Source organism: Urocitellus parryii, chromosome 1, assembly GCF_045843805.1.
Source record: "Urocitellus parryii isolate mUroPar1 chromosome 1, mUroPar1.hap1, whole genome shotgun sequence".
Classification (NCBI taxonomy): Eukaryota; Metazoa; Chordata; class Mammalia; order Rodentia; family Sciuridae; genus Urocitellus; species Urocitellus parryii.
Window position 1 is genome coordinate 141,231,909 of NC_135531.1, and position 17,656 is coordinate 141,249,564.

A 17,656-nucleotide genomic window follows, 5' to 3' on the forward strand; every position below is an offset into this window, starting at 1 on the left:
ACAAGCTATTTAGCCTCCAGGAACCTCAGTTACACCTTCTCTAATGGAGCACAGGATTGCCACAGGATTCAAAGAGAAGATGCCTACAGCCTCCATAGTAGGAGGTTCCCAAGAGTAGCACCAGTAGACCTTCAGCCCACATTTGTTTATTTGTTGTTTGTATTTTAAATTCCCTCCAACAGGTTGCAGGGATTTTATGTCAGTCCCAAGTTTGAGTGAGGCTGCCATGCAAGCCCAAAAAATGAATGGCTAAAATCACATCATAAACTTAAGATCCAGGAGCAAATTGTTGTGCTTTATTTTTTAGATCCCAAGGCTGTTTTGAAACTTCCTTTCAAGTGACTAAATCCTCTCTTAGAGTGTGGGCTTAAACATTCTTTGTTTACAGGGATCTGACTTCTGAAAATCCCTTCCTCCACATCCGTACCCTGGGGCCTTTTACTCTGCCAGTCTCCCGGCACACTGATTTCTCAGACTTCAAGGGTGACCTAGTTGTGCTGGTTTTGGTGAACATTATGTGACCTTACCTGGTGTGTATAATAAAAAGGAACTGCTTCTTCCCGATTCAGGGCCTCTGGGACCTCTCCTGATCTTCTGAGCTATATCCTGCCTGCTCATGTGCCAACACACTCTCTAGGAACCTAGATCTAGCCTGACATCACACTGGAACGTGTGTGCTCAGTGTCCATCCATCATAAAGTTTAGGAGCTTCAGAAACCAGGATTGGCACTGGCTCTGCTAAACTTAATCCTAGGAAGTCCCATTTAGAGATTCCACTTGACCCTGGGTACTGATTTAGGGAACCCTCTCTGAATAAAATACCTTGTCAAATTCATAGACTCAAATTCTCATAAATGGCTGCCCACAGGAGAACTATACAAGGAAATTCTTTCACTTTTTTTTTTAATCAAAGGATAAGAATGATTGTCGACTTAACATCCTTATCCATCACCATTAATCCCCATAGCTGGGTTTTGTTTCGTCATTGTTAGTTGTTATTGTTTTGTTCTTGCAGTACTGGGGATTGAACCCAAGGTCTCATATATGCTAGGCAAGTACTCTGCCAGTGAGCTACAGATTTAGCCATTTTTTCAGCCCATTTTATTCTTTATTTTGAGAATAAACTCTCTTTAAGTTGCCAAGTCTAGCCTCAAACTTGTGATCCTCCTGCTCTATCCTCCTGAGTGGCAAGGATTACAGACATGTACCACCATGCCCAACCCATCCGATAGCTGGTTTTTGGACCTTGTGGAAGGCATCTATTCATTTCAGTTTGATTTAATTCTCTTCATCCTGTCTCAAGTTTGTTATTCCCAGTTCTGACCTCATTTATAACTGAAAATAAAAAAGACTGAGAATTGAAATGGAGCTAATTATGTTATATGTATCTATGAGTATGTAAAGATGAACCCATTAAGTGTAACTAAAACATACTGATAAAAACAAAACAAATAAAAAATTAAAAAAGAATTTTAGTTAGGAGGAATAAATACCAGAAATCTATTATATAACATAGTGACTATAATTAATAACAATGCATTAAATTCTTGAAAATGGTAAAAGAGTCAATTTTAGGCATTCTCACCTCAAAATTTTGTGAGGTGATGAGTATGTTAACTAGCCAGATTTAGCCATTTCACGACATGTAGATGTTTCAAAATGTCAATGTTGAACACAGTGAATACACTATTTATCTGCCTACTTAAATAAAACTATTTTTTTAAAAAAAATCAATATTCTAATATCACAAAGAAATCGTCGATCTTCATTCCATATGACCTCTGAAGTCACCTTTAAATCTTTGCCATTTGATTTTGGACATACTGAATCCTGTTAGAGCTCTAAGGTACAGTCCTCATCCAGTCACTTCTCTCCCTTTCCACTCAATGACCCCATGCCCAAGCCACCTTCAAGGCTCCGCGCAGTACCCCCCTTGCCGGTCACAGACCCCCATCTATGTTTCTGCCTCTCTAACAAGTCCACTTTTGCACCACAAGGTCTGGAAAATAAGTTTCAAACATACATCAAATTCTATCGCTCCTCTGCTTAAACCTTTTCACTGGGTTCCTGTCATCAGTAAAATACAGTGTCATCTCCAGACCCTGGCCTTCAAAGCCCAGACATCAGCTCCTGTTCCTCACTCTGGCTCATTACTCTGTATCTTTTCTGCCATTTTTCTGTCCCTGGAGCACATCAAGTTCATTCCTCCTCAGGACATTTGCACCTGCTGTTCCTTTACCTGGCTTTCTCTACCATTATATTTTCACACGCTGTGTTTCTCCTTGTCATTCAGGTCTGAGCTTGGGTGGAGCCATCTTGGACAGGCTCTCCCTGCTCAAGCCATCTGAAGTAGCTCCCCACCACCCAGCAGAGCCATCACTCTATTTTACTTTTTCGATACTGCTTACTCCTTGGGAGATACTTTTACTGCTTAGTTGATCTAAATTAAGATCGGAAAACTTAAGCCTACAGGCCAAATTCAGCTCACCACCTGTTTTTGTACAGCCCATGAGCTAATGGTGTTTTTTTTTTTCCAACAAACAGTTGAAATAAATCAAAAAAAGATGATATGGTGACATGTAAAGATTATACAAAATTAAAATTTGTGGCCATAAATAAAGGTTTGTGGAGCACAGCCATGCTCATCTGTTTATATATATTATCTATTGCTGGTTCCTAACAACAGCAGATAGGAGCAGTTGAAACAAAGAGTGCACCATCCAAAAGCCTCAATAATTCTTGTCTGGTCCTTGAAGATATTATAATTTGTCAAACCCTGATCTGGAAATGAATTGTCTTTCTTTTCCTCTTTACCACTTTGCCACTTGTCTGAGTTGTTTTCTGCTGCTGTGACAAAATTCCACAGATTGGATAATTTATAAAGAAAAGAAATTTATTCTGCACACGTCTGGAGGCTGGCAAGTCTGACATTAAGGTTCTGGTGTCTAGTGAGGGCCCTCTGTTGCACCATGTGATGCAGGGCATCCTGTGGTGAGAGCAGCCTCTTTTGTGACAAAAATCACCCTGCTATAACTCACCCACCCTCACAGTAATAGCATCAATCCACTCATAAAGGTGGAGCCAATAACAGCATTAGTCCACTCAAGAGGGCGAAGCCCCCCAATCACCTCTTAAAGGTCCCATGTCCCAGTACCATCACAGTGGCAATTAAATTTCAACATGAGTTTTGGAGGGAACATTCAAACCATAGCACCACTAACCGTGGGCTCTAAAAGCAGAGACCATATTTGTATTACTTATTTTCTTCTTGGTGTCTAGAATATGCTGACATCACATACCTAGTAAATTCATGCAAATGAATGGCTGCTTATTAAATGAGTGGGAAATTCTTTGACTGTTTCTGGGTGATCAAGGAGCACAATACTCTGGCCCATATTTCCATAGATCTGCCAGCCAAAGGGGAAGAGAGAAGCTAGCTAATTCAGTGAAATAACACCTCAAGCAGATCTCAGATGAAGTTACAGACAAATTTATTAACTTCAGACCCTTTAAGTGTATTAGTCCAGATGACCCTAGGTGCTGTGAAGGGATACATTTCAAAATCTCAGCTGTTTAATGCAATTGACGTTTGTTTCTTATTTACTTAGTGACTAGTTCTTAACCTGAGGGCTCTGTCTGAGACTCAGGTTTATAGAGGCCCCACTGCCTACGTGGGTGTTTCTGGCTGTCAACATTTAACAAACACATCAGGGAGGCGGAAAAAATGAAAACTTTCTTTTTTCAATATCTTTATTTATTTATTTTTTATGTATGTGGTGCTGAGGATCAAACCCAGTTCCTCATGGATGGTAGGCGAGCACTCTACCTCTGAGCCCAAAATCCCAGCCCCCCCCCCCAGAAAAAAACCCGAAAACTTTGTGGAGATGTTGAGGGTCCATCTGAAGAGATATGCATCACTTCCCTTGCGTTCTAGTGACAAAAACACAATCATTGAGCCCAAGTAGGTGCAAAGCAGGCTGGGAAATGTAGTTTCTGGCTAGGTAGCCACTATCTACACTATGGAAGGCAAACAAGAATACCTGGTGGTCAGCTAGTTGTCTCTGCCACAGGAGGCAACTTTTAAAAATTTTGATTATAATTGATGTCACTTTTGGAGGTCAGGAGTGTGGCTTCAAAGATGACCTAGAGATATCAGTGTGTAAATTCAATTAGATGAGTGTATAAAGTAGATCAATTGAATTTTCAGTTCTATGAATATCTCCTTTTTAAAAACTTCATCCACTTTAAAAAAAAATCTAGACTCATTTCCTATATTCAAAGACTCTTTAGAGGTAGATGGAAAACAGGAGATCAAAAATTATAACTGGCCCCAGGAGAAGACCTCTTGCTGTCAGAATTGTTTAAATCCTCTCCTGAACAGTAGCCCCAATCTTCACCAAACTACTAACTCTGATTTACTTTAAGATAGAATCAAAGTTCCTGCATATCCTCAGTAGAGAATCAAAGTGCTGTATAATAATCCAACCCACTTCCCCACGAACAAGAAATGTTCTCTCATCTCCAAAGTGCCATGTCTCTTCAGAAATCTTTGCCAGCTTTCTTTTTATCAAACTGTAAAACCATATTTCTCAGTCCACTAGTTTAAATGAGGCATAAGCATGAGTTTAGACATCAATCTCTACTGACTCTGAGAATATTAGTCCTATTTGCCTATAAGAGGATTAGTAATACAATAATATTTTTATAGTATTTAACTAGTCTACTAGCTTTTGATATGAATGTAGCTATAAATAAGCCAAGATACACATTATTTTTTTATAGATTCTAATGTAACATTAGTGCTATGATTCTAGCTTTGAAGGGCCACCATCCATAACAATTAATATTTCTTTCAAAGACATATGTCTGGTACACACAGATTCATCTCCCCCCCCATCTTTTATCAAAATAACTTAAGATTTTAGATCAGTGTTTTGTGGTTTTGAATCACTTACCCTGGGATATTCTGTATGTAAAGAAGAATTTAGCTTGTCAATTGAGTTTGGAATTGCTCTAGAATGTATCCTTCTTTTGAGATTAATGATTTTCAATAGCAAATTAAAAACTGAAACTCATCATAGTGTAGAACTCTGTTAATCTTCAACTAGTCGGCCCCCTAACTATGCACCATGTTTTGTACACATTTACTCATTCAGTTCCCACAGTGGCCCAGTGAAGCACGTTACTATATTCTAGTCACAGATCAGGAACTAAGGCCCATAGCAAACAAGTAACTTACACAAGATCATAGTCATTAGGAGAGGCTAGCTCTTGAACCAGGTCTGTGTGAGGCCAGACAGATGATATATTGAGCAATGAACCCCCTCTTGTTTAAAATAATACTAGAGGCAATCAGCTACCCCTGAGCTGTGTGTCTCTTTTTATTTTGTGATAGGATCTCACCAAGTTGCCCAGGCTGGCCTTGAACTTGCAATCCTTCTGCCTTGCCTCCTGTTAGTTGAAGCTGGGATTACAGGCATGCACACTACTGCTGGCTTAAATAATACCTCTTAATATGCTGTGGCTTTTAGAGGAATTAGGATCAAGTCAAAGGATGTAACTTTCCCTTATGATAGTTGTACAGTCAGTAGGAATAATTAAACTCATGGACTTACAGTGAAAGAACGAAGGGAGGAGTAGAGAAAAGGAGGGAGAGGGGGAAGAAAGAAACAAAAGCATTCCCACACAGGCTACACCACGCACATGGGTGCCCTGAGGGTGAATCTCCACACAGTACCCTGAGAGGCACAGCCCTGCCAGGCCTCTGAACCGTCTCTGCATCATCAGGGTGCTGGGCGCCATGCTGGATCACAGCTGTCTGCTCCATTCTCGCCTCTCACAGTTCCTGAACTGCTTCTCTGTGAAAGGATGTGCTGGTGTAAGGGGAGGCACATGGATGAGACGCTACCGTCTTGTCCATGAAGAGTCTGCAGCACCGTGGAGAGATGGGACAGAGGTGGAAGTGGGGGCCCCAGGGCTGTAATGGGAAGGCTCATGAACCCCCCAAGGGTTGGCTGGCACAGCCCTGGAGTCAGCCATCCTGGTTCAGATCCTGGCTCCCCTGTGACCTTGAGGAATTATTTGACTTCTCCACATCACAATTTCTTCACACTTAAAATGGGAAGGATAATTAGCCAACTTCACAGGGTTTAATGGGGGATGAAAGGAGTTGAAACATATGAAGTACTTAGAAGCGTGTCTGAAACACAAAAGCATAAGTGCTAACAAAGATTCCCAGCCCAGGGCTGAGGCCCCCTTCATAAGAACAGCGTTAACAGTGCAAAGCAGCCGCAGGAGACAGATGGCCAGGGTTCCAGGCCAAGCTCAGCTGCCTTCCAGCTGCACTACCACAGACAAGTTAGCACCCTCCCCAAGCCAGATGAAAGGACACGGGAACTGTGAGACACTCAGCCTGTGACTTAGCAAGAACATCATCCATGCTGGCAATGATCGCTGTTGTGGTTAATGACTTCGAGACCGCAGGGAGGGCTGAAGTTTTCCAGGTGAAGGAACTGGAAAAGACATCCAGGTGAAAGGGATGTTTGCGCTGACCAGTTGGCATGTGCCTGGGTTTTCGTGAGGCTGAGCAGAGTTCTGGCTGTTGGGAGACCTGCTCACCTCCTACATACGCACCTCCAGCTCTCCTTCCTTTTTTCCCTTTATAGCTACACCTGGCAGGACGATCACAAAACAAAACACAACTGTCTAAAGGGAGAAGGAGAAGAAGAGGAAAAATGGAAAAGAAGGGAAGGGAAAGAGGAGAGATAGGTATAGATAGGTTTGGGATGTGTGTGTGTGTGTGTGGCAGAGAGAGAGAGAGGTAGATCATTCTGCAGTTCCCAAACCTTCCATGGCTCCCTGCTGCTTTCAGTATATACTCTACCTCCCAAGTCTGGCTTTCAAAACCTTCTGCTACTTAGACCCAAGCACCCACTGCCCTCCTGGCCAGGATGCGCTGAACTTGCCTTCACACCTTGGTTGCTATTCCTCCTAATCTATAAGATTTGGGCCCAGCCAGTCCCCTTTCTTAAGACCCTAAGCCCCGCCTCCTCCTGCTGTCTTTCTCTCCACATTGGATCCTGCTCTCGGCTTTTGCTTCTCTGAACACCTTAGGCCCACTTACTTGGCATTTCTTGGGCTCTATGTGCGTTTCATGTCTTCCCTAGTAGACCAGAGGTGTTCTCAGAGCAGACGCTCTCTTGGACTTCTTTGTGTCTCTCTCAACCCCGCCACACACCAACACCAACGTTTTTGCTCAAAGCCTTGTTTGTACACAATAGGGATACAATAAATATTTGCTGAAAGATCTTAGAAAATGAGTTGGAAATAATAACCTGTTGATGTTTGGGAAATTAATGATATTTAACCTTAAGCACAACTATATCCTCACTATTATAATAGTTTATACTTGGAATAAAGAGAAATAAATAAAGGATAAAGTAACTGTCCTAGGAAGTTAAATCTAGGTGGAAAAATGTAGGTAATCTAAAAAAAAAAAAGCAAAAGGAATATAATATTCAAATCATCTGATTTCAACTTTAGTTCAGAATGAGCCCACAGAAAGAAACCACCTTAGGTGGAAAGGTTTGGCCTTGTAACAGCTGTGGGGAACTGAATCCCCACAACCCTGGCTTGTATTATACAATTAAGCTGTGTAAGCAGTTAGCCCCTCATATCTCCAGGGGGCTAGTTTCCAGATATACCCCACCATTATGGCAAGTTTCACCGGGGTGTTAGGGATGGAAGGACCTGGGAAGCTTGGTTCTTGCTGTTGCTGTCTCCTGAGATGTTGGTGTACCTCATGAAGGTGTGATGCTGAGCTCCTTGCTCTCCTACCTGGCCCATCTTATGTCTCCACCTTTTTCTTACTAACAGATTGGTTACTGGAATGAAGATGACAAGTTTGTCCCTGCAGCCACCGATGCTCAAGCTGGGGGAGATAACTCCAGTGTTCAGAACAGAACGTACATCGTCACTACAATCCTAGTGAGTCCTCTGTTGAGGTTGCTTGGGATTCAAGCCAGACTACCATAAAGGTTTTCCACCAAGAGTGAGAGCTGGTCATTCCTTTTGCCAAAAACTGTACCATAGATAAACATAGAGATTGGAAAAGGGGATACTCTGTAAATAAGAGGCCCTGAATTTTCCCTCTGCATCTCTTAGACTCACTATCATGTCCTTGGATAAGCCAATGCATGCTCTGGAGCCACTCTCCTCATATATGACACTTGAGGGTGACACAAAGTGGTGCTGGTTTTCATACTCCACCCTGCCTCAGTAGAAGCCGTTGCCCCCCTAAGTCTAGCACAGAAAGGACAGAGAAATGAAACTGCTGTGATTTTCAGTGGTTGATAATGAGAAATCTGAAGCCTATTCTTGATCTACTTCCTCTTTTCCCAGAATTATCTAAAATAAATAAATAAATTCAAACAAGAGCTCCAAGAACATTATTTAAAAAGCCATTCATCATATTTCAATGGAGAAACATTCTTATGTTTTAAAAGCTTGATTCCTTATCCCAAGATGTTTATAAATGGATGCAGAAATTCAGGAAATAGATCTAGGGGCTGTAGAGACCGCCCTGTGTTAGCCAACATCCAAAGTGTACTCCTCTGCCCTGCTGAAGAGGGTGCCAGGGTGAACCCATGACCCACATCCTCTGTCTCCTTGTTTCTTTACCAGGAAGATCCTTATGTGATGCTCAAGAAGAACGCCAACCAGTTTGAGGGCAATGACCGCTACGAGGGCTACTGTGTAGAGCTGGCAGCGGAGATTGCCAAGCATGTGGGCTACTCCTACCGTCTGGAGATTGTCAGCGATGGGAAATATGGAGCACGGGATCCTGACACCAAGGCCTGGAACGGCATGGTGGGAGAGCTGGTCTATGGGGTACGTTCCTCCCAGGGTGGAGCTGGAGGGCAGAGACAGAGGGTTTGAAGGTAATCATTTGGTGGCTGGATGGTCTTGCACACAAGTGCCTATTAGACCCCATAATTGAATATCATTGCAGCGGAATAGATAACATCATTCCAAACCCATTGTCTTAAGACATGCTTTGCTCAGGTTCCAGGTCTCAGCATCTCGTGACTTCAGCTCTAAGGTCAATTTTCTCAAGGCAGATTGTTGGGTTATCACTGCCCTACTTAAAGTATAAATTTCTACTCTGGGATTCCATGTACCTGAATCCAAACTAATTTTCTAATCACTTGCTTCTATAGACCCTCTGGTGCAACTTCCAGTTCAGCCAACCTGTCCCCCCATTCTCCCTGTTCCCTACAGTGCTCCCTGCCATTCTCCACCTCTAAGATCCTCCTCCAAAACCTGCCTCACTCATATATGACTTTTGGCAAGCTGTCTTTTCTTCCTCCCTCAATGGGTGCAGACTTCCCTTTGAACTGTTCTTGGCTTTTTTCCCTGTAGAACTTATGAGAATGTCCTTTCCCTGCCTGGTATAGTAGTGATCTGTGGGATAGTGGTAGAGCTACCCCATCTCTATATCACTCACCACACTCGAAATAACTGCATGCACGATGGCTGTAAAATCTTCAATAAACTAAAGCCGTTTTGAGAAGCCACTGAACGTCCTGCACTTGTCAGTATTTAAGGAGTCATTGAGAGACAAGAGATTCCCCACCAATCTACACATTTTAAAGCAGAAAAGACAATGAGAGAATAGTAAATGAGAGCGTAGAATCAAGGAGTGTGAATTGTATGATTCACATCAGAGCTCATGTGGGTTTTCCTAGCCCTCGGAAAGGGTGCAGAGCTTGGAACGTGGCCATAATCAAACCGAAAGGGAGGAAAGCATTCCAGAAATTTCTAAAGTGTCCACAACAGGATAGTGGTGGGAGGGAGGCAGCCCTGTCGTGTCGAGGGCTCTGAGTGAGCCAGGGTGCAGGGAAGAGCGTGGACTGGTTCAGTGGACCCTGGAAGAGTGTGGAGGTGCCTGAGGAAGGGAACAGTGAAGGGCAATGGAAGAACATGGCGGCTCTGTGCAGGAAAGGGGCCAGTGTGGCCCCACTCACAGAAGCCGGAAACTCCAGCAGGGGATTTGGAGTGGAAGCACTGAGGCTAGGCCCCAAGATGATGCTCAGTGTTGGTCAGGAGGCAAAAAATCACTTAAAGGAATTGTAAATCTCATCATCTCATAGCAGGGCAAGGTGAGTTTTGAGAATCCAGGGATACACAAAGGGAATTCAAAAAAAAAGAAGAAGATGGGGTTAAAAATAAAATAATAAAATATTCCTCAGGGAGAGGGCTTCTGAGACAACCTGTGAAGGTCGCTCATAGGCTGAGGAATGGGCTGTGCTTTCCTCTTTCTTCTTTCCTCTGCTGCCTTTCACTTTGGAAGCTCCACTGAGGAAAGACAGAGGTCTGGATAGAGCTTCTGGAGGCTGGTTTCCATGGGAACTTCCACCAAACTCTTAAGGTCATCTCCATGGCAACAGCTGTGAACTTTTCACCTTCCCCAGCATTCATCTTCACCTTCACCTCATGTAATTCAGCCCCTTAGTAAAAAAGCCTGTGATCTGGGCAGAATAACCGTGTGATCAACTTGAGGACAAGCCCCCAGTGCCAGCTGTCAGTGTTGAGTCATTGGCTCATCAGGGCTCAGACAAAGACAAGCAGGAGTCACCTCTGCATGCCTCCGTGGTTAGTCCTTCCCTTGGTCTCCCCTTGCCAGGGTCTGTCCCTCTTCCCAGTAAAACTGGTTTCCACATTGGGCCCAACTGGCTAACTCTTCCTTTATTTTAAGTTCATCTTTCTTTTTCAATTCCCCTGAGAAAGAACAAAGGGGTTCAGAAAAATATTTCTCAAGCACAAACCATCAGAAAAGCCTGGAAAAAATCATCTAGATGACTCTGAATTTATTCTTTCTTTGCCTTGGGTATAGCTGCTCTCTCTTGTTTTTAGCTATAATCGTAGCAGTAATATTTCATCAAATCACACTGCTCATGTGCCCCATGCTAGGCTATCCTCCTCTCAACCCTGTGAAATAGGTAAGGTCATTTTTCTATTTTATAGATGAGGAATCTGAGGCCCAGAAAAGTTAGATGATTTGGCAAAGGACACACAGCCAATAACAGCAGAGTTGGGACGTACAATTCTGCTGTTTGTACTACACATTAAGACAGACTCTATAGAAATCATAACATCCAAACACTGGACTGTAAAGCCAGTATTAGCCAAGCCAGTGGTGTCCTCAATGAGGAAATGATGCCACTTGTAGCTGGTTTCTGCTTCTTGTTGGGGAATGTTGCTGTGCCTTATTTCCAGATGCATGCCTGTCCATCCTTTTTCTTGGTGAAGCAGAAGGAGAGTGAGCTTTGCAGGCAGACACCTGGACTTGAGTTTCAACTCTGCCAACTTACCAGCTGCATGAGGCCTGCAAGATAGGGAACTCCTCCAAGGTCACCTTCCTGAAACACAGATAGTGAATTCTTTATCACAGAGCCATTCTGGGGATATTCACCTGCACCATGCCTGGCTCAGAGCAGATCTACACCCCCAATAGTTTTATGTATATTTTGGGAAATTTTGGGGGGGGGATTGAACTCAGGGGCATTCAACTACTGAGCCATATCCCCAGCCCTGTTTTGTATTTTATTTAGAGACAGGGTCTCACTGAGTTGCTTAGCCTCTCACTGCCGCTGAGCCTGGCTTTGAACTTGCGATTCTCCTGCCTCAGCCTCCTGAGCTGCAGGGATTACAGGCATGCTCCACTGTGCCCTGTTTTTTTTTTTTCCCATATCAAAGATATATACCACATTCCCCAAATTGCTTTGAAACAAGCATGGCATATTTCATTTTGTGATCTCCTAGGTCAGTGGGTTCTCAAAGTGCAGTCACTGCTTCAACATTGCTGGGAACTTGTTGAAATTGCAAATTCTCACATCTCCGTCCAGATTCATTGAATCTAGAAACCCTGCCATCTATGATTCTGAAAGCCCTCCATGTGATTCTGATGCACCCTCAAATTTGAGAGCCATTGTCCCCAGATGTCAGTTTACAAAAATAATTTCTAGCACCTATAAAATGGTCACACTTCATGGCACTCTCAAGTAGTTGAATTGACTTGACCTTCACCCCCCCAAAAATGTGACGTAAGTATTTAAAACAAGAATTATGGTGCCTTTTTATAAATGCTTAGAGAAATGAATGATCCAAGGACAAACAATTTTAGAAATATTGCTTCCAACATACTCTTCTTGGAAATTGTCAGCGTGTAGTGGTCTTTTAAAGGGTTGAAAGAATCTGCCCTAAAATAACCTGTTTAAATCTGTATTTCCCAAGCATGTTAATTTTCATGTATACTTATTAACATCTTTCCAGAAATATTTCATGGAATGCATTTTTGAACCACTAAATGAACGAAGCATTAAGATAATGTGATTCTTTAATTTTCCAGCCTATGATCCTTTCTGTTCACTCATGTCAGGGAGCATCAGACAAATCCATTTAATACCCTGTACCATGTTCTGAGCTGGTCTGCATTCACCCTGTGGGTTATTTCCAGTCAATCCCTCCAAGTCATTTACATTACATTTCTCTCTCATTCCTTTTCTATGCTAAGTTACAGATAAAAGAGTAGATATCTTCTCCCTTGTACTGATTTGTAAGTATTTGTAAAAAAAAAAAAAAAATCAAGATTTATGCAGCAGGTGTTGGTGGGGGTGAGGGGAGAACAGCATTACTATGAAACTCACACCTGATTCCTGCAGCATTGTATGGAGTTTTTCTATAAGTTAGAACTTAAGTCATTCTGAAGCCAAGCTTTTTATTCCACTTAAAGCACCTTCTCAGTAGTCCCAGCAAATGAGAGTTACTAGAAGGAATCTCTAAGTAGCAGCCGACTGGTGGTTTGGCAGGACCCTCATCTGCACAGTGTCTGTTCCAAGCTTCACATCTGGGCTGCTATACAGCAGCGTAAGACAAAGCCATTCTCCCCAACAGACTTGTCTAAGCACGTCTCTCATTTCAGAAATGAATGTTGTGGCAACTGTCCATAGAAGCCCTTTTGAGTTTCCAGGATCTCTTGATCTCGGGCCAACAGAGCGCTGGATTTTTATTGAGTAGATGCCAGTGTGTCTGTGATTAGAGGTAAGAATAAAGGAAGAGCAAAGGCCTGGAGATTCCACATGCTGGATACCCAAGGATGAACATTCATTGCAATCTTTTCATGTTCATCCACATGCTGGATTTGAAAATTAAAAATTAAATTAATTGCATATTTCTTAGCAGTTTTTCTGGGGGGGAAAAAGTTGAAAACGTACTGCACTTTCTCACTGCCAGGCTCCTACTCTCATGGTCCCTGATTCCTGGCCTGCTGTCCTGTACCAGAGCAACCTGTCATAACTCTACCCTCCTTTAATGCCCAATGTACATGTCACCTGTTCCATGATTCAGTTTCTGATCTCACCAGCCAGAATGAATCCCTTCCGGGTCTCCTGTAGCATTTTATATCTCTTAGACAACATGCATCCCATTAACCTTACAGACTGGAAAGGTTGTGTATCTGTATATTTGTGTGTATGTGTGTGTGTGTGTGTGTGTGTGTGTGTGTGTGTGCGTACGCCCACATATTCATGCGTTTTCCCTACTAATTTGTAATTGCAATTGCGTGTGGAGACCATTGCTTACCTTCAGCTTTCAGCCTAGAGCTTATACATAAGTGCTCAATAAATGTTTATTGAGTTAAATTTGCCTTTACCACCTCATTAGCCAGGATAATCTTGGATGCAGGTAAAAGAAATTCAATTCAAAGTGGCTTAGGCAAACAGAAAGACTGGTTCATTTTCTTGGTGACAGATCTCTGAATGTATTGACACATGTTCCTAAGGAGGCCAAGGTAAGGCCTGAATTTAGAGTGGCCCAAGTTACAGCACCAGGGATTATCCTCAGCATCTCTCAGTTCTGGCTGTCAGGGGTAATACTCAGTAGACTCCCTTGGCTCTAATGCCCTCCTTCAGTGAGACTTCCCAGGTAGGGGGTAGAGTATACCAATTGGCCAGACCTGGGTTATGTGCTTCCTCATGTAACAAGCGTAGCCAGCCCCACTCCAACCTGGGCAGCTGAGAGGAGGGAGGGCAAGGGTGGTTTTCCAGCCACAGGAAGGAGACATGGCTGCTGGACAGGCAAAATCAACAGACAGAACCACAGCCTCCTTCTTGCAGGATGAAGAAGCCATCTCTGGTAAGTGGAGCTGTCAGATACTAGGATAATCCCTCTAGTAAAATATTGAGCTGATCATCCATTTGTCAGGAATAGAGCCAGAGTGGTTGACTTCTAAATTCTTTCCCATTTTCACATCTTTTCAGAGACAAAAGAATATTCACAGTGAAGAGAAAAATGAGAACAAAGAAAGCTGCTGAGCTCAACTGAGTTTTATTTATTTATTTTTTTTCAGAGAGCTGATGTGGCTGTGGCCCCCTTAACAATCACCTTGGTTCGGGAAGAGGTTATTGACTTCTCCAAGCCATTTATGAGTCTGGGCATCTCCATCATGATTAAAAAGCCACAGAAGTCCAAGCCAGGAGTCTTCTCCTTCCTCGACCCCTTGGCGTACGAGATTTGGATGTGCATCGTCTTTGCCTACATCGGAGTGAGCGTGGTCCTCTTCCTGGTCAGTCGCTTCAGCCCCTATGAATGGCACAGTGAAGAGTTTGAGGAGGGACGAGACCAGACGACCAGCGACCAGGCGAATGAGTTTGGGATATTCAACAGCTTGTGGTTCTCGCTGGGAGCTTTCATGCAGCAAGGATGTGACATTTCTCCCAGGTCAGTTCCCTTTTCTCCTTCGTGCTACACAATGCTATGTTTTTCTTGGGGAAAAAAATTACTGGAAATTTAAGAGATGGGAATTATTTCCAGATTTCATTGTTTTCAGTTTTTCTACTCCTCTTTATGGTCCATTGTCCTTTGCATGCTGTGGATTATCTATATGCATCTATGGTTGGGCCAGCATTTTGTACTATCTGGTTAATGTGCTCTATGTCAAGATTGATAGGCATGGGGTGGGGAGGTGGCACCCATCTGTAATCCCAGCAGCTCAGGAGGCTGAGACAGGAGAGTCACGAGTTCAAAATCAGCCTCAGCAAAAGTGAGGTGCTAAGCAGTTCAGTGAGATGCTGTCTCTAAATAAAATACAAAATAGGGCTGGGGATGTGGCTCAGGGGGCAAGCACCCCTGAATCCCAATCCCCAGTACTAAAAAAAAAAAAAAGATTGATGGCATAATCATGACTGATGTTTCTCTGAAAGGCACATAGAAAGAATGGAGTTGGCGGGGGGAGGGAACAGTGCTATATAACTAACATTTATTGAATACTTACTATACAACAAGCAAGGTTTGAGTCTTGTACATGCATCATCTCAATGGAACCTCACTCAGGCAGAAATGGGGCTCATAGTATACCTACCCTGATGCTGAATGTCTTTCCCAAGGTTACACAGCCAGTGGAAGGGTGAGTGGAGACTCACACCACGTCATTACTCCTGCATGGGGGCAGGGTCATGGGTTATGAGTAGGTCATAGCACTGGCTATAGTCCACAGACTTTCTCTGTAGCCCTGGGCAAGTCACCTTACCCTGGTGTACCTGTATCTTAAAATGGTTTTCTTCTTCTTGGTTCTGAGAAAGACCTCAGAAAAAACTCCAATTCCAGGGATGATATTTATTTGTTCCTAGTGGTTGAAACATGGGCTTTCTCAGAGATGCCTCAGATACCACATTGAAAGTACCAGGGTCATCAAGTCAGTAGGAATTGAACCCTTTATGTGGAACCAGAGTGGCTCCATTTTTGTCTGCTGTATATATTGCATTTGTAGATATGATTTATTTTGCAGGAAAAAAAGAAAAAAAGGGGGGGAAGCATTTGAAAACTACCAACCTAGACCAATTTCCACTTTTACTGGCTTCCTATCTATGCATGATGTACTTTCCTTACATTTTTAATGTTTAAGCCATACATCCCCTCTAATTTACTGATAAATAGTACTGACTAGATTTGCTTTTCCAGTTGCTTCGTGTCTGTGATCTTTCTCCAGTAGACATTCCCTTGTAAAACACCAAATTTCAAAAGCAGGTACAGAGACATGGCTTAGGATTTGGCCTCCAGAGATAAATCCAGGTCACAAGTACATCAATACCAGGCTTCATGGAACGCCTGGGAGGCATCTCTACCTGCATTACCATCTTGCATTTTGAGTGTCAGTGAAGACTGATGTTTCCAAGTGGCAATGGAGTAAAATCTTCCTGAGAAGCTTTTCCCAGAACTTATTCTTCCTGCTTCATAATTTGGAAAGTCTCATCGTTCACCATTATAATCTTGTTTTTCTTTAAATAAGAAGACAGTTGGGGGGGTGGGGGACGTGGGGGAGGAGGTGTGAGACTGGATGTGTGGCCAATACTGGAAAACACATGGCAAAGAGTAGCAAGAACCAGGCAGGGGAAGGGCTCACTTAAAAATAAATCGGGCCAGTGGATAAACAGTGGGAAGAAATTATTCCTATCATCTACTCAGTGTAATGTCGGCCCACCAAAACACGTCTGTGTCCAGAGCTTGTCCTTCTCTGTCAATTCTTTCTCAGTGGGCATCTACCTCTTAGCAGCATCCTTGAGGTTCTATCTCACGCTGGGTTTTCAAACTCCCCGTGATTACTCCAGGGGCCTCAGGCCCATGATTCACAAACTTAATCTTCTGGCACACATGTTTTGTTTAATCTGTGCAGAGTTTGGCAATGGTTATCCAGAACTCATGGTAGCACTCTCTGGAGCAGATCCATGTGGTCACCCATTCCCCCAACCCCACCCAGCCTCTCTTCCTTCCTGTGTTGCTCAGCTGGCCCCACAGAGTATTTGACTTCATGACCCCTGATTGCAAGAGAATTTTCAAACTGTGCTCCCTGGACTTTTGAGGTTCTGCTGGGGTATCTCAGGAAGCCACACTGGGGTGGAGACAAGACTGACCAGCCAAATATCCAGCCGCCCTCCTCCCCAGCTCTACCAAAACAATCCCACTCTATGCTTCTCCTTTCCCATTGGTGAAATGCAAGGAATGGTTTCTACCTGGGGTATTGCTGTGAGATTTAAAAGACATGGACATACATAGAACCTCTACCAATGCCTCACCTTCACATAGGAAGCCTGTAAAATGCATGCTATTTTTTAAAATTTATTTTGTATATTGTACTTTGACTCAACTTCACTAGAAGGAAGGGTGCCACTGATTGGAAAGTCCCTGAAGAAGGCCAGGGACAAAGAAAAAATAGCCAATGGTTCATCCAGGGACCAAGAATATCTGGATTCTTGGGGCTCCTCCCCAAAGGAATTTGAAGGAAGAATTTGGGATTTGGGGTGAAAGGGTCTGATAGATATGACTGACAGTGATGCACCATAGTAATTAGTTTTATCTACTTTGGACTTTTCCCTACTAAGCCCACCTTGCCAATCCCAGAGCTTAACAGCCTGTAAGAGTCAGACTGTGAGTCACAATGTTTCCTGGAAATATTCATTAAAAAGAGAAAGTTTATTTCATCTTATTTTGGGCCAGACAAAAAGACAAAGATGCAGGACAGCCATCAGGGTCAGAGGCCAAGCAGAAAATCATCGACACCAGCAGACATTCTTTTGTTGTCTACCTATTTCTCAGTGTTCTT

The 17,656-nt window shown here is 43.1% G+C and overlaps 1 protein-coding gene across 4 annotated transcripts in view; it reads left to right on the forward strand.

Moving 5' to 3' along the window:
- The window catches only part of Gria1 (glutamate ionotropic receptor AMPA type subunit 1), a 303,637-nt gene that overhangs the window by 202,865 nt on the left and 83,116 nt on the right, over positions 1-17,656 (forward strand). For all 4 annotated transcript variants that reach the window (XM_026388267.2, XM_026388268.2, XM_026388270.2 and 1 more), the window contains 3 exons: positions 7,876-7,986; positions 8,683-8,889; positions 14,408-14,778. In XM_026388267.2, coding sequence (XP_026244052.1) covers positions 7,876-7,986; positions 8,683-8,889; positions 14,408-14,778 — 689 coding nt within the window. The remainder of the gene's footprint in view (positions 1-7,875; positions 7,987-8,682; positions 8,890-14,407; positions 14,779-17,656) is intronic.